The sequence below is a fragment of the Lynx canadensis genome, chromosome A3 (genome assembly GCF_007474595.2).
Source record: "Lynx canadensis isolate LIC74 chromosome A3, mLynCan4.pri.v2, whole genome shotgun sequence".
In the NCBI taxonomy this organism is placed as follows: Eukaryota; Metazoa; Chordata; class Mammalia; order Carnivora; family Felidae; genus Lynx; species Lynx canadensis.
In genome coordinates this window covers 17,848,053-17,867,637 of record NC_044305.1, presented here as the reverse complement: position 1 = coordinate 17,867,637, position 19,585 = coordinate 17,848,053, and the positions used below count along the sequence as shown (strand labels likewise).

At 47.3% G+C, this 19,585-nt stretch overlaps 1 protein-coding gene across 1 annotated transcript in view; it reads right to left on the bottom strand.

Annotated features, from left to right (window-relative positions):
• Positions 1–4,181: 4,181 nt before the first annotated feature.
• Positions 4,182–19,585, bottom strand: part of PTPRT (protein tyrosine phosphatase receptor type T) — a 934,550-nt gene continuing 919,146 nt past the window's right edge. Inside the window, exons 34-37 of the mRNA XM_032592759.1 lie at positions 16,951–17,076; positions 15,924–16,087; positions 12,568–12,703; positions 4,182–11,690 (exon numbers count right to left, since the gene is read on the bottom strand). Of these exons, the coding sequence (XP_032448650.1) occupies positions 11,637–11,690; positions 12,568–12,703; positions 15,924–16,087; positions 16,951–17,076 (480 nt within the window). The 3' untranslated portion in view covers positions 4,182–11,636. The remainder of the gene's footprint in view (positions 11,691–12,567; positions 12,704–15,923; positions 16,088–16,950; positions 17,077–19,585) is intronic.

The window sequence follows — 19,585 nt, the reverse complement described above, 5'->3', positions numbered from 1 at the left end:
GCATGAAAGTGCACTTGCATTTCTGCAAGTTTCTCCCCATAATTCCCCCTCTCATAGAGGTTTTTATTAATGTCATTTCATCTCTGGGGGGAATAGAAATGGACCAATGGCCAATTTTCTGAGTGAAACCAGACCATCTGGAGGGATGAACCACTTCATTTTCTTTGAGGTTCCTTCACATCATTTAGGGGGCAAACCAGGAATCAGCACCAACCACTGATGATTATGATTCTTATTTCAGCCCCTTGTATCTTGTAATCAGGGGAAATTCCTCCCAGGTTCACTTAGCAGCTTGGTAGCCCAGTGTCCAGCTTTTATGAATGTGTAGTCATTTTAGAGGAAAGCAGGATCAGATGGAGTCAGCCATGGTCAGAACCTAGGATGAGAATGGCTTCTTGGTCCTGCCCCACCCCACCCCAGAGAGGGGTGAATCTACTTTCTGTTTGGGTACATACAGTTGTTTGGGTCCTCATCCTTCAGGAGATGGTAATGCCTATACCTGGGTCAGGTTGACTTGCAGAGAACTGTGTAGCCGGGTACCTTCAATTTGGTCCCCCAGTAAGGAGCTTTCACTGAATCGTTCCATGGCAAGAGGCCACCAGCCTTCAGGGAGGGAAATGTTGCCTTCTGCTAAGGATGTTGTTGAAACCATTCTTTTTCTTAAGGGGAATCATGGAAAAAGATTACTTCTGGCTTTTGTAGCTGGAACACTTCTATTTATGCTGAGCAACTGGCTTATTTTCCCCTTTGGACATTGAGCCAATTGACTGTGTTCTCCTTCCTGGGTGGTTTGGCAGTGCCAAGGTTTTGAACCTCTTGACCCAGGTGTTGGTAAGTCTTTTGGGTCTGATCCCATTCCTGGCACCATCGTGTCTATCCTGCTTTCATTTTTCTATGTGCTGCTCCCCCTACCTTTTTATATAAGTGGTTTTTCTTTTTTTTTTTTTTTAATTTTTTAACGTTTATTTATTTTTGAGACAGAGACAGAGCATGAACGGGGGAGGGTCAGAGAGAGGGAGACACAGAATCCGAAGCAGGCTCCAGGCTCTGAGCTCTCAGCACAGAGCCCGACGCGGGGCTCGAACTCACGGACCGCGAAATCATGACCCCAGCAGAAGTCGGCTGCTTAACTGACTGAGCCACCCAGGCGCCCCTATAAGTGGTTTTTCAAGGCATGAGAGTAACATAAAATTTAGAAAACATAGAACATATAAAGAACAAAAGTCACTCATATTCTCTGTGAAGAGAGATAATCACTACGGATATACTGATACAGTCATTCATTTGTATATTCAGTCTATGTTCTCTGTACATCTGTATTTCTCTGTATGTTTCTCTATCTTTCCATGCACTTTGGATTCCTTGAACAATTAGTTCAGCTTTATTTCAATGCGTAATCCGTGGACTGTGGAAACTGAAATCCTCAGTTTTCCTCCAATCTCCATGGGTTTATTCCCATGCTCCAGCCTCTAGTTCTCAGTCTGTGGGGGTCGCCTCTGTGTCGGTGCTGTATCTCTACTGCATGCTAATGGAGATTTCAGGTTCAGTCCCTTTGCTAGTTTTCAAGAGAAAGCTACTTAGGCCAAGTCCTTGTGGAGTCAAGATTTTTCTAAAATTAACCAAGAATGGTTTCTTCTCCTTATCCCATCAGCTGCTTCTGCACTTCTCTTGGTTCCTTTCTCCTTACTATCCTAGACCCTGCCAGAGGAAATCAAATCCCCCTTCTTGCGTCTTGCATGGCATGTTGGTAACCTTGTGCTATGTCCTTAAGGGTCTGAGGGCTTTTAGATCCGCTGGAGTTCACATGGAAAGCTTAAACTCCTGGACTGGAGGAAGATCTTAGGCTGAACCAGAGCTACCCATCAGAGTCTCACCAAGGTGCTTTAAGGTTTGATGTGGACCCTCACTTCAGGTCCACCTAGAAAGGAGGGCTAGGCTAGGACCCACCTGGGCAGCTAGTAGGTATGTAAGGAGGATTGTGCCTCTCTGGCCAGTCTCCAGGTTTGGAGCACATAGGGGTATGGTTCAAAGATATCACTGTGAGAGCACCTGAGTCTTGACATACTCAAACAGGTTACCCTCAGGTTGCAGAAGTACTGGGAGCATGTCAAGAAAGATGATAGCTATCTAAGCATATGTCCATAGAAATATGACCATAGCATGATGTTAAGTGGTAAGGAGCCTATCAGCATGTATGTATATGTATATATGTTCATATATGCATAGAAAGGTCTGGAATGGCATAAAAATATTAACAAGTGCCTTTGAGAAGTGGTGACTTTTACCTTATGTCTCAAGCAATTTTGTATGGAGTTCTTTCTTTTTTCTAAATTTAAATTCAAGTTAGTTAACATACAGTGTTGTCATGGCTTCAGTAGAACCCAGTGACCTCTTACATATGACACCCAGTGCTCATCCCAAAAAGTGCCCTCCCCAACACCCATCACCCATCCAGCCCATCCCCCCCTCACCTCCCCTCCAGCAACCCTCCAGTTTGTTGTCTGTATTTAAGAGTCTCTTATGGTTTGCCTCCCTCTGTGTTTTGATCTTATTTTTCCTTCCCTTCCCCTATGTTCATCTGTTGTGTCTTCTTTCAAATGAGTATATGCTACTTTTATAATAACTCTTAAAAAGTTATTTCCATTTTGGGGAAAAACAATATGCCCTAAAGTATTTTGGTTATTAGGAGATATGTGAGATTTTTTTCCTTCTTTCTAATTTTATTTTTCCCAATGTCAACTATTACATTTGTGGCAAACGAATAAATATAGCAGGCAGAGTAAGTGAGATTAACATGACCAAGGACAGAGGGACAAGGATTACTACTAGCTGGCTGGCCACCAGGTTCCCCACTCAGGACCCAAGCTGGGAGGTATAGGTTCTCCAGGCTCTGTGGCTTTTGGGAGTGCAGGTGGGTTCTGGTGGGTCATAAATATAGGTCTCTTAGGTTGAAGAACACTGCCAGGGTTCCTAAAGCTGAATGAGAACAAGTGTACCCTGGGTTCTGACCCTATGGCTCATGCTTCTATCTGGATATGTACAGAAAACTTGGGAACCAGTAAACTCCAAATAATTAGTTCCAGCTGTTTCTTCTGCTTACCTGGAGAGAGCTTGTGCATCCAACTCAGAGACTGGCAGCCTCATACACTGGTTTGGGAACTGATTTGTCTCCCTGTCGGATTTGGCCCTCTGTAATAGCAACAGCATTTAGAACAGTGCTTGCACAATTCCAGCATGTATTACAATCACCTCGGGCACCTTGTTAAGCATGCAGATTCTGGGCACCCATCCTGGACCAGTTGAATTAGACTGTGCATGTTTAGAAGTTTCTCAGGTGAGCTGATATAGATGATCTATGGGTCTGAGATGAGAGGGTTAAAGTCTGCATCTGGCATCACTGGTGTAGTGCCTAATGTCAGCATTTATTAGAACATTGAAAAGGAGGTTCTGTGTCAAGAAGTAGACTTCTATGCATCTTGATGCCGTGGAACCAGTCTTACCCAATGGGATGTTGCAGACCTGTTTCAAAGCAGCTGATGTGACTGGACGTTATTTGTCGTGCTCCTATCACCATAAGAAGACCATGACTAGGCTAGCCTGCTGTCCCCAGGGGGGAGGATAACAGCTACAGGGAGCAAAGATGCCCTAGCCAAGGCATCCCAGGCAAGCCTGGCCTGGAGTAGAACCCATGACTGGGCCAGCTGACCCAGCCTAGATCAGTCAGACCCCAGCTGGACACCAGAAAGGACTACTGTTTAAGTCACTGAGTTTTGGGGTGGTATATTATGCGGCAGTAGCTAACTTCTATATCCAGGAAGTTTGTTAGTATGCAGATCTTGAAACTGTGATTCTGTAGGGGCTTAAAAATTTGTCCGTTAACACATTTCCTGAGTAATTCTGGTGCCAGGTCTCTATGGACCACACTTGGGCGGGGGGGGGGACTGTTTTAGACTCTACCCTTTCAGTAGCTCAATGTAGAATCATGGAAAATCCCTTAATGTTTATGAACCCCAACTTTCTCATCTGCAAAGAGGGGATAATACACCCTTCCTGCATTATAGATGTGAGGATTAAACAAATATAAAGAAACCTAGAAGGTCATAGATTTTTCTCATCTTCCTTCTTCCACTTGTCTTCCCCTCACTCCCACCCAACCCCAGGAAGAAACCAGTGCGAATATCTTAGGAAAACATGAATCTCAGGATCACAGCTTTATTGTATAGATTTTCAACACAGCCATATTACAAACATTGTCAGGGAACATTTACAAGAATAAATAAGATGGACTTGCAGGGTGTAAAAAGATTACACTTCACTGTAATGTACAGTCAAAAAATATATCTGATATTCATTGACCTGACATTATTTACCTTCTGGTTTTTTAAGCTAGAATTGGAAAGGAAAAGGAAAAAAAAAAAAGAACATTGACAGCACAGTGCTGGCTTTTTTAAAAAGTTGATTTATTTTGTTTTCTCTTCTCATACGTGCTTTATCTATCAAACACCCAAACTGTACAAGTGCAGGCCATTGGGATTCATGGAGGAGGCTGCAAACAGTGTGGAGACTTTGGTCTCATGCAATATCATATGCCCAGTGGATGTGAAAAATGTCAGTCTCCCTCAAGTCATGTGGGAGCCCCATGATGACCCTTAGAGGGCTGTGATGGTGTCCAGTAGCCAAGGCAATGGTAGAAGCCCCAACTCTGCCTTTTATTGGCTAGTTGATTTAGGGTGAAAAAGTGCTTCTGAGTATGATTGCCAACACGGGTTAGCCTGGATTAACTTGGGCTAGCCCAGGATCCACCTGGCAATGAAATGGATGCTTTGGGGATGATTACAATTATGTGCCAACAGAGTCACTGTGCTTTTACTTTATGCAGTCTGCTCCAACAGGCCTTGAGTGGGGAGTGGGGTAGAAGTAACCTCTGGAGACCATGTGTGTGGTAAGCAAAGCCCTGCTCTGGGTCCTGCTTGGACCTTTACTAGTTCTGGCTACCACTGAAGGCTTTGTTGGCCAGTGGATCTGAAGTATGGTTGGTCTCATCACAGATCTTGGTGGGCATTGGGTCTGTGGCAAAGCAGCTATTCTCTCTGGACATTCTGGTGATAACCAGCCTGGATTAGTGCTGGCTATGGGGCCAGAGCAGCATTTTCGCCTGCATGGTGGGAAGACTTGGACAGGAGAGCAGGGAACTTCAACCTGCACAAACCAAACCCAGCCTTGGTTTTGTGCTCTGCAGGAATGAAGGAGTTCAAATATGGTCCCACCTGCATTAAATATCACTCATCTAGGGTGGAAGAAAGTTAAAGGTCATCTCAGCAATTCTCTTTCTTCCCTTTAAAGAGATGTCTGGCTCTGCAGGACCACTGCTCATATGGGCAGCTTATCCTCTCTGGCATATAGCAAATTCTTCCTTACAGTCATCAAGCTTTACCTAGTGGTCCTAGTTCCACTCACAGGAGTGACCTGGGACTAGAGAACCATGCTTGAATTTGTCCAATGATCTACAGACCTATGGAGCATATGGGCACTAGCATTCTGCCTGACCCTTTGGAAGTCTGATTTGAACTGGGATGGCACTACTTGGTTCTCAGAGCCTCTGGACTGCCCTGATGCTTTGACCCAAGGAACATCTTCAATCGTTAATCTTCCATGGGAGAGGTGGGGGCATGGTGAGTTTGTGAGACCATCTCACAGGAGGCCTACAGATTTGTATTCACAAGCTCAAATGCACTGAAGTGTGCTTACCCAGTTTTGCACTGCTGGCAGGTTACTTCACATTCCCTTTCCTCCCCCAAATCTAAGAATTCGACTCACCAAGGAACCATGAATTACAGTAATTACCCTGAGCTCCAGGCTTTCACACCAATACCTTCCTGTCTAATGCTCTACTGCCCTCAGACGCTCATTCTCTGAACATGCCAACCAAGAATCAGGGTCCAAATCCCAACACCCAGAGAAGCTCTTGGATACAGAAGGAGATTACATGGTGATCCAGCCCCAAAGGGGTCTTACCTATAGCCTCTTTCATCCGGAGTCCTCTCACATTCCTTGTATGAGCCCCTATGGACCACCCCCAAGCTCTTACTTAGATAGCTAGGATGCCAAGCCTAGGGTCTACCATTGTGGGTGCTAATTACCCCAGAGATCTGGCCCAGAACAATCTGTTAGCACCCTGCTCCTCTTACTCCTGGGCTTGTTCACGTTTCCCACAGCATTCCTCCTGACTTAGCTGGGTGCTGATGGCCTGTCTAGCCCAGCAGTGACCAGATGAAGGCAAAAGGAGGGTGGCTTTCTTCATTCTTTTCTAAGGCAGTGAGGTGGAGGGGAATTATCATCTCCTTCAGTGTCTCTGGGTCGGGGTTGGACAGTTACTCCTGCTGAGATGACATGGTACCTGCATGGCTATCCTTCCCTGGGCCACCCTTCTGCTGTCTGAGCAGCCTAAGTAGACTGACACCTGTATGCACACAGCAGGATTCATGCCAGAGCTGAGGAAATGTGGACCCTGGTGAGGACACAGATTAGGAGCTGGTTTAGCAACAGCGAGCAGATGATGGATAGACATGATTTGGTTGGTCACAAGGAGAATTACAGCCTTTATTCTGAGACAGCGAAACTTATTCTAAAGTGACACCCTTGCTCCCAGTGGTCCTGGCCAGGCTTCCCTGTCCCCTGTCCTGCTGGGCCACAGAAATGACCACTTTTCCCTGTAGTTCATGTGCATACTTGAGTGTTTCCGCTGCGTCCCAACTTCTTGGCCTTGCCTTCCTGTTTTCCTGCCCAAAGCTCTCCAAATCTGTGCCTTCTACCTTGGCCGAGGCTCCTCTTTTCACATCTTTTCCCGTTAATTGGTTGGCCTAACATTCTACAGCTAAGAAATGGTCAGGATGTGATTTGAACCAAAGACTAAGCTCTTTCCACTGCCACCCCAATGCCTCACCACGGGATGAACTGTCCCATAATAACCTGTTGTTCCTGGCAGCACCCCTTCCAGGGCCCTGGCATGTGGCAGGAGCCAAGTATGTGTGACTGAAGTAAAGTAAGAAGCCTTCCAGACCCCCAGCCCCTCATGTGAAGCATGTCCTTAGATTTGCCCACATTAGCAACCATGTGACTCCACCTGGACAGAGTACATCACACCTTCTCCAAGTCCCAGCCTTCAGGAATCTGCTGAGAAAACCTGTGTGCATCTTATCCTTTCCCTTTACAGTGTTATGGGCTCACCCTTCACTATGCCAGATGGACACATCCTCATCATTCTAGGATATACCAGTGGGTTCTTTCCAGCATCTAACTGGAAGAAATGAGTTGAGATCAACCCATGAACAGTGAGGTCACGGTACCCCCACACCAAAGGATCTGCCTGGGAGGCTGAGCTGGTCTTGAGCCTGAGTCTGGAATTGGCCTCAGGAGGAAGGAAGCAGCATGGCCAGACATGGTGCCTCTCAGATTGGGATATGATTCCCTAGGGTCTGTCATAGGGAGTTGAGGGGACCAAAGCCACATGAAGGACCAGGGCACATCATGTAAAAAATACAGTCCTATTAAATCAGGCAAATTAGAGTAGAAGGCAAGTATCATATGAATTGTTAAAGTAAAACAAACTGTGGAGGAATTTTAAGCTTGTCTGATTTGGGCTTTACAAGATCCATTGGGTTATCTGTTCCACCCTAGGCTTTGCTATTATGGGTAGACCTGTGGGAAAACCTGAGACACAATGGAGGAAAAATATTGTCTTTGAAGTCAGAAGAATGAGTTTAATTCCTGGATCCCCTCTGTTCACTAACTGGGGAACTGTGGACAAGTGATTTCTCCTCTCTGAGCCTCAGTTTCCTCATCTGTAAGATGGTGACAGTTGCAAACACATCTTAGGGATGTTGGGAGAATTCAGTGAGCTCAGAGTCCCCAGCACACGGTCTTCTGGTTCCATGTGAAGGCTCACAGTTGGCAGGCCACTGCTCAGGCCGCACCCAAAGAGAAGGCCAGCACTAAAAGCAATCTGATCCCTCTGTTCCCACAAAGGGAGGCCTGCTGTGGTCATCTAGAGGCCCAGAAAGGGCGAAAGGACACAATGTTGAGGCACAGCTAAGATACTGCCTAAAGCCATCTAGGCCACAAATGCATGCAGCTTGGGGAGAGTTCCTGGCTTCTTCTGCACATCTCCAAACAAGGTCCATACCTAGGAGGTGGCCCTGAGGCTCTGTACTACTTGGGGGTACTTCCCTTGGCTCCCCAGAGACGAGAGGCTAGTCTTTGATGTGGAAACCCAGAGATTGATACTACTGATACGGTTTTCCTCTGAATTGTAAAAGGTAGCCCATCCTCTAAGTGGAGTGGGGTGGGAAGATACCTTGGGGGAGGTGGTGTTTTCTCTTATTTCCCAGGGAATGGATCAAGTCCAAATTCCAGGGCATCAGTGCCCCCATCCCATCCATCATGCCCTGCTACATGCATGCCATGTGCAATCTTAGGGAAAATATTCCCATCATGAGCCTTAATTTCTTCCTCTGTAAACTGGCCTAAGACCTGTTCACTGCCATGCCTTCTTTGGAGAGTAGCTGCATTTTGAGGAAATGGGGGCGCTGAACTGGGGGAACCATCACTGGGCCTTGTTGGGTCGATTACCCCACCATGGCCTGAATTTTTACAACTTCCCTTATCCCTAAAGTCAAAATTTAAATTCCTACCATTTGAAATGATAGAAGCCAGTGTCATTTTTATCTGCCAGCTCTGTCACCCCTTCCAGAGCAAAATAAATCCTAGGATTTGTGTTGGATAGCCCCCCTCCCCCATTCTGCATGGATGAGCCAGGGTCTGAGCAAAGAGCATTTGATTTTCTCTGCTACAGGCTCCTTGAAGGCTGTGTGAGGGCTGGCAGCAGCAGTGGACTGGAGCCAGGGGAAGCCAGCACGACCAGTGGGAGCTGGGGCCTGGGGACCTGCTCAAGTACACTGGGGAAAGGACCCATCAAAGGAGAAGAGTGAGTTCACTGGGGGGCTCCTTTGCCTTCCTTCCCTTTGAGATGCTTCCTTTTGAACCTGCAAAGTGACAGCCCTTCTGTGATCACGTCTGGTGTCCCTGGACTTCCAGACAGCTCCAGAGCTCACACCAATGGGAACAGTTTCTGTGGGCTCCTTTCATGTCCCATCCTCATGGGCCTGCAGTGGTCACCCTGCTCCACGGTAGAGCAGAGACCCTGAGTTTCTCACAAGAGTGGAGTCTCATGATCCACTGCATATTTTGTTCCAGCAACAAAATAATGAGCAGACAGACAAATATATGTGATAGTAAAAAGCACACGCTTAAGGGAATGTTTTCACAGTGTCTGATGAAAGGAAAGGAGGCAGCCTCACTGGCCCCAGAGGGAGTCTTCTCTAACACTGAGCTGAGCACATCACTCAGATGCTCTCCTCGCTCTCTGTTGCCCGTAGGGGTAAGTCTGTGCTTTTGGTGGAACACTCTTCTCCCTGACCCTGGCTCATCTCCTGCCGCCCCTCCTGTCGTGCTTTGCTCCAGCTGGGCTGACCTCTCACCTGCCTGCCTCCCATCCCAAGGAGTTTTCACACCTCTTTGCCACTATACATCCTGATCCCTTGGACTGATTTCCTTTTCCTCTTTTTTCTACCTGTTGAGACCCAGCTTGAATGGGCACTACTTCCTCTAGGAAGTCGTAGGCAGGCAGAGGGTCTCTTGCTCCCAGTTTCATATGATGCTCATATGCTGCACCACTCCTGTACTGGGGTTCAAGCTCCCCAGTATACAGGGAGCTCTTGGGGAGAAAAACTGTGCCTTATTGAATTCTGTGCTCCTTATCTCCTGTCTGGGGCCAGACCAGCCTCCACATGGAGCTTCCTAGATCCCAGGCTGCCCTGAGGCTGCCAAATACTGTGCCTCAACACCTAGTAGAGGCCAAAGTAGAGCATGTCCCTGGCTTACAGACCTCACAGCCTGAGGAAACAGGCAACTGTTTTCATTGGCCAAGAAATCAGATGGGACTAGCTTTCCTGGGGAGCTGGGAATGACTTACCAAAAATATATCTGAACTACTGGGCTTCCCAGAAGAACTCGCATCAGAAAGAAAGAACTCCATTGTGGAGTTCTCTGCTCAGAAGTTTCTGGCCTTATTTTCCCTCCATAAAATAAGTGCTTTGCTGAGAAAGATGAAGGAAACAGTACAAACGGGTCTTATCACCAATATCTGCCTTTCTGGAACCCAGGATTTCATCATTGAGGAAGATGCCTCAGTTTCCTCAATTGTAAAGTAGAGATGACAGGCTAGTAGTTCTCTCATGGGGGTTCTAGGACTGCGTGAGATGTCATAAGGAATGTGCCAAGCCCGACGTACAGTAGATGTTTAGCAAATATTGCTTCCCTGTCACTGGGTCACCCATACTTTACTTTCAATAAGATCCTAGATCCCTGGTATGATCTCCTTGGCCTATTTTAAACTAGAGCATAACTGGGCCCATGATGACCTTTTTCAAGATGTCAGCTAGGGGTTTCTCTAGGAAGGAATTCAAATTTGGGGATCCAAGATTATGCACAAAGCTAGTATCATCTTCCCCATCTGAAGGGACCATCTTCAGACTAGCCTGTTGCCCTTGCTCAATGGCATCGCTGTCCTAGGGTGGGATCTTTTAAGGACATTGCCAGGAAAGATTACAGGCCCAAGAGATTTGTCTTATAGTTACACACCCAAACTTCTCTCCCCCTTTTATTTTGACATAAGAGACTAAGATTTTACATGCCCAAATAAAGTTTTTTCCCTATACACTTCAGAAAATAACTGACTCTTGTCTCTCTCCTAAAGGAAGCCACCACCCAAGAGACAGAAGGTCAGCCCTGCCCTCCAAGAGATGGTTCCTTTTCACAAAGAAAAGGAAGAGCAGCAACATTCCACACTCTCCCTCCCACTGATTACAAAAAAAGCAAAGAGAACCTTTATCAAAGGGCGTGGACACAGCGGACTGGCCAGTGAACAACAGGTCAAGGCCTAGGCTGGGGGAGGGGTTCAAAATGGTATTGGGCCAAGCCCCATGCAGGTTATGTTTGAGAATGGGGACCTCTGCTGTGGTCTCAGGAGCATCCCGAGGTCACACTGATCCAGACCGGCAGGTGTCCAATGCCAGAGATCCCTGAAGGAGCCTACAGCAGGCAGCAGAGCAGGCCCCCCCCCTCCAAGAACCCCATCATTTCCATGACTGCATGGAGGAGTAGAACAGATATCTCCTCTACTCTCAAGGAAAAGTGAGGCAGGGAGGTGCTGCTGAGGCTGTCACTCCCCAACGCTCGCACAGTCAGTTTGCCATGAGATTCACAAACTTGAACAAAAGCAAGAGGTCTGGGAACCAAAAAATCCAGGGCCTCGCCATGGGTGCACGTGTGCATGGGCCCATGGCTGTGGCTGGTTGGGTGTGGAAGGGAAGTCTGGGCCTTTCAGAGCAGCATCCCCCACAGCTACAGGAGACCCTCAGAAGGTGCAGGCCCACCACGGAACACGGACCACCAGTCTTCTCCTTGGAGTTGGGCAGGGGGCCGCCTCTTAGCCCCTGAGCCCAGTCACTGCCATTCACAGAAAAGGGGGCTTGGCTGCAGCAGCCTCTGGGCTCCGGCAGATTCCCCATCCCATTGGGCTAAAAGGAGCTTAAATATTCCAGTGCCACCTCGTATACAAATTTATACTGTTCCTGAGAGGGGGAGAGGCAAAGAGGAAGCAGAGGAGGCAAGAGAAGGAAAAAAAAGGAAAGGAGAAATGCATTTAGGTTAGAGACACAGATTTTGGAAGAAACGTTATCTACATCCATACTAACAGTTGACTCAAAATTATCCATGTAATTATCTGTATCTGGACATCCCCCCAAGTTGTGCCCCAGGCCTGTTCACACCCACGCTTTCCCAGATGCCCAACGGGATCATTCTCTTCCTTTTCCCTGTTTTGGACACTAGTGCTTCTCAGACTAAAAGATGCATATGAAGCACCCAAGAATCTTTCTAAAATGCAAACTCTGGGTAAATCTGGAGTGGCTTTAGATTCTGTGTTTCTAACAAGCACCTAGATGACGCTGACACTGCTGGTCTATGGATGAGAATCTAAGTAGGACCATGCTTTTCTATCAAAGTTCCCTGTGTATGGTCTGTTCCCATCACTGCACCAGGCCTTATGATCTGGGCTCTGCCTGCTCACGTACTTTCCATCGCTTTCTCCACAGTGTCCGAGCCCTGGGCTTACACTGTGCAATTCACATAGGTCAATTAGAATAGGACTGGACTGAATTGAAAATATAATTCACACTCCACTAATCCAGAATCCCTTCCCCTAAGCCTGAATTAGCGATATGAGGATTAGTGTGTCAGGATTAATATTTGGACTGCCCTGCAGGAGAAGGAAGTTTGTGTGGTTGGAAGGGATGCGAGCAGAGCAGATAACTGTGCAAAGGGTTTAGACTGTAAGGGCTCACTAAGCGCCCTGCTGTTGGGTGTTTTTCTATCTGATGCTATTTTCTCCAGGTCAGGGGAATTAGGGCCAGCCCCCAGACTGTGGAAGAAGGTTCTTGGGACACTCACCAGGGTCTCCACCATGTTGGACTTGTTGTTACGTAGTGTTTTCACAATGTGGAACACGTCAATGATGTTTTGCTGCTGGATCATCTCACACACGCTGCAGATGGCACAGAAGGTTCCGCTGCGGCCGCCCCCATTTCTACACACAGAGTGAAGAGGTGAGCTATATTCCTGGGCACCCTCCCAGCACCTGCTCATCCTAAAGCTACATCAGCAGTAGTGGGGGAGTGGCTGCCCCAGCAAATGCAAGGTCAGGCTATGGTGAAAGCCTTAGCGGTGTCAGTTCCACTGGTGCCATGAGCCTGCTTTGACCTTGAACGAGCTGTTCCCTGTTCATATAATGGAGGGGCTGGACTAGATGCTCTTTGAGAATTCAATTAGCTGGATGTTTCTTTGGTTCTATGAGCATTTGAAAGTCATACATGGTACACTGACCCAAACAGTGTTACAGACTGTGTGTCTCTGTAGATGTGGTGCCTGTATCCTTGTTCAAAAGGAGGATCTGGGTCCACCTACACATCCAGTGAACACAGGGGAAGGTTCCAGGTGGTTTTAATCCTAGTTCTTCCCCTCCACTAAGGATAGAAACTCCAGAGACATCACTGTTAGCCTCAGGTCAGCCAGTCTAGGTTTAGGGGTGGGGCTGGGTGGGTCTGAAATGCTCTATTTTGAGATGATAGGTCTCTGGACATCCTGGTTTAAGCAAGACCCTGTCGATCTGGAGAGTCAAACTAGAGGGCTCCCGGCAGGGTCATCTCTCTGTCCCTCCTTTCTGGTGCTCCATAATTCATGTTCATGAAAATGCACCTCCAACTATTTACAGAAAGTCCCTTTAGGAAACTACCTGATTCAGAAATCCTGGGCACGTTGCCAAGAGCAACTAATGATTTCATGTAATGGCCTGTGTCTAAAGAACATCTGGATGGAAACTAAGGCACTTGATTTCCCAGATGTTTTATGTATAGGACACCCAATGAGCAGATGTTTCAAGTACAGACAGTTGCCCTCCATTCACTGGCCATTGCATTTCGATGTCTCTTTGGTATCTCTGGCCTCCAAGGATGCCAAGGTCCCTGTTGACAGGAGGACCTGCCTATGCTTTCCTTCAGTTCAAACTGCTGGTCACCTTGGCTAGGGGTGATATGGATAAAAAGGTACTCCTGCAAAAAAGCAGGCTGAAAAAAATCACATGGTAAAGAGTAGGAAGGGATTCCCCTAGAGGGAGTGTTCAGTACTTTCTGAAGCAAGAACAGAGTCCAAGAGAAAGAGGTAAGTGGGCACAGGAATCCAAGGGTCTGATGGAGTGAGACCCTGATATGATGGTAATGACTCTGTGCTAAAGGTGAGGCCACCTGACTGTGTGAGAGGGATGTGGAAGGGGCAGGGGTGAATTGGCAGGGAACCAGCTGCCAGTTTCTGGGATGTGGGTAGAACTAGCTTGGTTTGGCTGATGTCACCTATCAATGTGACACTGACACCTCACAGCATCTTCCTGAACCCCAGTTTGTGATTTGCATCCTTTGAGAAAAAAAGGATTGTTATAGGTGGTGGCCTTAAGTCGTGTCTGTGTGTGTGTGTGTGTGTGTGTGTGTGTGTGTGTGTGTGTGTATGTGTGTGTGTTTGTGTGTGTCTGGTTTTCCTGACATGTGCATACACCACCTATTTGAAAGAGGGGAACAATGAACAATAGCTGGTTTTGAAAAGACTGAACTCGATTCTGAGGTCAGTAGGTGTTTTTAATGGGCTCCAGACATATTTACTCTTAAAAGGGAAGAGCTCACTCCCATCTCCTCTGACACATTTTAAGAGAGTTGAGTCCTCTCAGTCACTTTCCCCCAACCCTCCACGTTCTGAGCAGCAAAAGGAATGGTTGCCAGTCATATGTTCCACACATGGCTGTTACAGCTACAGAGGTGCTCTGGGTCCGAGATCTTTGCAGAATCCTTCTCAGAGGTCACTCTATATTCTTAGGGTAGACTCCAACTCAGGCTGTGAAGTAACTGTCTTTATAACATTTGCATATTTGCTACCATGATGTCATGAATCTGTATGTTGGAAGATAACTTGTGTTTGTTCTCTAAATATTTAACGACAAAGCACGATAGGGTCTTAAGATGACCTATTTTAACATATGCACTGGGCAGATGAGGTAACTGAAGCTCACTCAGTTAACTAACTTTCTTGATGACAGCCTGTCAGCCACAGTCCCCTAAGGGTCCTGACCTCCACCTGGCATTATGACATCAAGGTCTATTTGGGAAACTCTGTGCCCCAGCTTTGCCCATTCTGAGATAGGTGGTAAAGGTTACAGTGTACCCCAGTAATGGACATATCAGCACAGCTGTGAGCCCACTGTGCCATGGGAAACAGTGTTTCCAGGGCCCTTCACACCCATCGATCAACCCCTCAGGGGCATTGCCTTCCCTTCAGGCTCCCCATGTCCCTGTGTTCTCAGTACGCCCATAGCAAGAGATGCCCCTGAAGGAGGACATGGCTGATGAGTCCTTTGGTTTACTCAGAGGCAGTGTGGGTTAACAGCATATTGACTTGCATGTCGGTGGATTCAGATCAAAGCTCCTCACTTAACTACCCAATTTCTCACCCCTTCTGTGCCTCAGTTTTTCACTATAGCATGGTAATATCTACCTTGTAGATGGTATTTTAATTTTAAAATTCATTTAAAATATCTGGCATCAAACTCAATCAACACATGCCCTTTCTTCTTTTCCTCCTTTAGGAAATAATTGGAGGATCTAGTCAGTGGAACCCACTCTGTCCTAGCTTTCTAGTGACTAAGAGGACACATCATGCCTCTTGTTGGGGATTGGGACTTCTCTCCCCATTAAGAGTGATATGGATGGGCACCTGGATGGCTTAGTCGGTTAAGTGACTTCAACTCAGGTCATGATCTCGCGGTTTGTGAGTTGGAGCCCTACATCGGGCTCTGTGCTGACAGCTCAGAGCCTGGAGCCTGCTTCAGATTCTGTGTCTCCTCCTCTCTCTGTCCCTCCCATGCTCATGCTCTGTCTCTCTCTGTCTCTCTCAATAATAAATAAACATTAAAAAAATTAAAAAAGAGTGATATGGAGTGGCCTGCCCACTCCCTATGTCTATGAAAGTTTACCAGGTTCTGTATCAATGACGTGTCATATAATCTTAATTCAGGACAACAAACTGTCAACCCCAGTCCATGAAAGGTTATATTTCCTTGAACACCTGCCCCTTGGCCTTTGAGAGATGTTGAGAGGTGGTATGGCCAGGCATGCCTATGGCTGGTGTTTGTGGGCAGTGGCATCCTCAAGGACAGACGCCCTGTCACCACCACCCTGCTGCCCCAGAGGCCCCACCACGGTACTCACAGGCAGTGGACCACAGTGCGGCCCTCCCTCCCGTCATACTGCTCCTGCCACTTCTCTAGCCGGCGGACCACTTTGAGCAGAGAGCGCTTGGAGGGGGGCGTGTCGCGGTAGGCGGGCCAGCCAATGTACTGGAGGTGCTGGACTATGCGGTACCCATCCTGAGGCTGAAAGCGGAGAAGCTGTTAGGGCTGTGCTTCTGGGGATGCAGACCCTTCAGCTACCCTGGGGGCTGCAGCATTGCAGTGGAAGACAGACTAAATGGGCTGTATGCCATGTCATCACAGTCTGTCTCTCCCCATTCTCATCCTTACACCTTTGTGCACACTAATTCTCCTGCCATGACTTCCCTGCATGCCCCTCTACCTGCAAAACTACTCAGTTTCCAAAACCCAATTCAAATGTCCCTTTCTATAGGAAAAGCCTTCCCTGACTCACTCCACTGGGCAGAATTTGTCTCTCTCCCTGAGGTTCACGTGCCAGAACATATCTCATGTTCCCACTGGACAGTGAACTGAGGAAGAGACACAGTTCTGTTCACCCCAGGGCCCCAGTAAAGACCAAAGTCTTCATTACCCATTTCATAGACTACTGATCTGCCCTTCCCACCCAATACTTCTCTACCTAGCCAGTGAATTTCCCCATGGAAGCAACTAATTATTTTTCATCTTGGTGTTCTTCAGGTCTAGCCCAAAGCCTACTGGATCCAATCAAAGGCTGCATCAACTCATGCCAACATAGTGCGACACAGCGGGGAAGCACTAATTCCTGAGAAGTTTGGACTACACGGCAGCAAGTGTGTCGGAAACAGGCAGTTGGCAGGCTGGGTGTCTCCCCATGCATGTCTGAGTGCTGGAGCCATGGTTGGGTCTGGAGCCGGAATCGGCAGAGGCACCGCTTCCCCAAAGTTGGGATTATCAGGAGAGTACAGCACAGACTCCTGGATGGTATGTGTCATCTTCTCCCACTAGCCCTCATCTGTTTTGGGGTGGGTGAGCAGCACAGGAAGTGATAGTGGACATCCACTTACCCGAGCCATGTTACAGATGCGGAATATTCTGTGGATGATGTCCTCATCGATGTCTGCAGACACGAACTCCACCTGGATGGGCCCATAGCATCCAGAGGTCTTCTCAGGCCAGTACTGCATACAGAGCTGGGGCAAGGGAGAGATCAGAGGGAGAGGTCAAGGGAGGGGTGGGGGGTGCTGATCTCATTTACCACCAAGCCTTTCTTATTGCCTGCAGGAAACACTGGCTAGAAGTATTAGAGTATTAGGTGGGAAATGGTGATCCTGCCTGTGATCTTTCCTATTTTTCTGGAATTGAGTTAGAACCTACAGCTGAGAGCAAAAGGCAATGCAATGGTTGCCCTTTAACCAGACAGTGGCTTTCAGCCAGAAGTTGTTTTGTCAGCTAAGGGACATTTGGCAGTGTCTGGAGACACTTTTGATGGTCACACCTGGGGGTTGCTATGGGCATTTAGTGCATAGAGGCCAGGATGCTGCTAACCATCCTACGGTGTGCATGATTGTTCCTGAGTGCGATCTGGCCCCACATAGCAATAGAGCAGAGACTGAGAAACCCTAGTCTGAGATCCTAAATTGTTCCCTATGTTTATAGTGCCATCAAGGAGAGACAGATAATTTATTCCCTGGTATCTGTGGAGCTGTTACGTGACTTTAGTTGGGAAAAGAATATTCAGGTAGGTGGCGGGTATTGTGGCTCAGAGAAGCACAAAGCTTCCTCAAATCCCCAGTTTCTAAGGGGCATGGAGATGGACCCTGTCCAGGTCTACAGGCCCATGGTTGGGGCTCAGATGGAAGCTAAGATTGCAGCTGCAGGCTTGTTGGGGACCACCCCAGTGTGGACAAAGAGGTCATGTGTTAGACCATTGGCAAGGTATTGGAAAATGTACCCGAGGCTCATAAAGACCCACCATGTCTTCTGAGAGCAGGTTGGGATCAAGTCTTTCACCAGTGGGGTCTGCCACAGCCTACATCGAGCTTGTAGACAAGGAGCTAGATTGACAGGTGACCCATGGGACTCCGATGGCCCCCTACAGCCACCACGGATGCAGGATTTTCATGAAAACAATCCTTCTCCCTTTTGTTGACAGAGAACAGCCAACTCTCCCTGGGCAGTCATGTGCAAAAACATCTTTTATTCTATTCTTCCTCCAGAACTAGAACCAGAATGGAAGAGCAGGGAGGAAGGAGGATGTAGGAGAGAGAAAAGAACCCAACCTCCAGATTGGGAATAACATGTTCAAATGATGGCCTACAGGCTAAACCTGGCCAGCTGGCTGAATTTGTAAATACAATTTTATTGAAACACATCCATAATTACTAATTTACATATTGTCTATGGTTGTTGTCAAGCCACAATGGCAGATTTGAGTAGTTGAGAATACCCTGCATAACCTAAAATAGACTTCAAAACCTCAAATATTTCCTTTTTTGTCCTTTATAGAGAAAGTTTGCCAACTCTTGACCTTCATTGTTGTTCTAAGGATAAAGGAGATGATACATGTGAAGAAAGCCCTCAGCACAGTCCCAGGCATGGAATAAGCATCTGCTAAATTCCAGTGATTTGCATTATTCCGGAACCTATCAGTATCCAGCAAACACAACCACCATAATAATAGCTAACCTATACGTTTGAAGTACTCTTTTTATCATTTCCTTTAAATAGCCAAGACTAGCAAGGCTAGGTTTCACAATGCAATGGTGCCTTGCTTTCCCATCCCCACTGCAGGTTAATTGAGCATATTCAGTGTGTGTGTGTGTGTGTGTGTGTGTGTGTGTGTGTGTGTGTGGCGGTGGTGGAGGGGGCAGGACAGTTATCTGCTGAGCTGTGCAATAATGACAAATCCATAATTTGAACTTCATTTCTCTTTGCCATTGGCTCTTCTGGCTTGCAACCTTCACAGTAATGAGGGACTAGTAGAGATAAGTCGGTGGCTGGCCAAAGAAATCAGAATTAATCAGAACTGCCCATTAAAAAAAATAATAACCTTTATCACTTGCATTGAATTGAGTCTTGCCAGAGGTTGGCTGTGATCCTGACATGAGGTACATGGGTCCCAGGCTTCAGAGAAAGTCTATTACCCCCAATATTTTCAGTCCAGAGAGAAGGTGGAATGATTTGTCTCTTTTAATAAGATTTCCAGACCAATTTCTCAAGCTAATAGGTTCTACTGTGCCTCAAACAAGACTCCTATATTTTGGGACACCTCTCTACATTTGATTTTCCAGGTCACTTTCCCATAATGCCCAGAGGGCTGGGGAAGGTTGCATGGTCCTTCTAATCCTAAATCGGAGCCATCCTGTCACTTAAGGTCCTTAATTCGTGAGACCACAGCAGCACCGTGACATCCAGCTGGGTGATGTGTGGGCACATGTGGTGTTTGAGCTGCCAAACATCATCAGGTCTCCCCACAGCCCAGGATGTCGCACATAAACCAGCCATGGGAAGCAGGAGAAAGAAGAGAGGAAGCCAGTGTTCAGTTCCCAGTGACCTTTTAGGGCTCGGAAAGGATTCCACCAACAAGAATGTCCTCTTTTGTTTAGCTCAAGGCTGTCCTGGTGTCCAAGTGGTGGGATGGTGCCTCAGTACGGGTACTGCCATTTAGGTCTATGTACGCTGTGTAGCAAAACGTAGTGG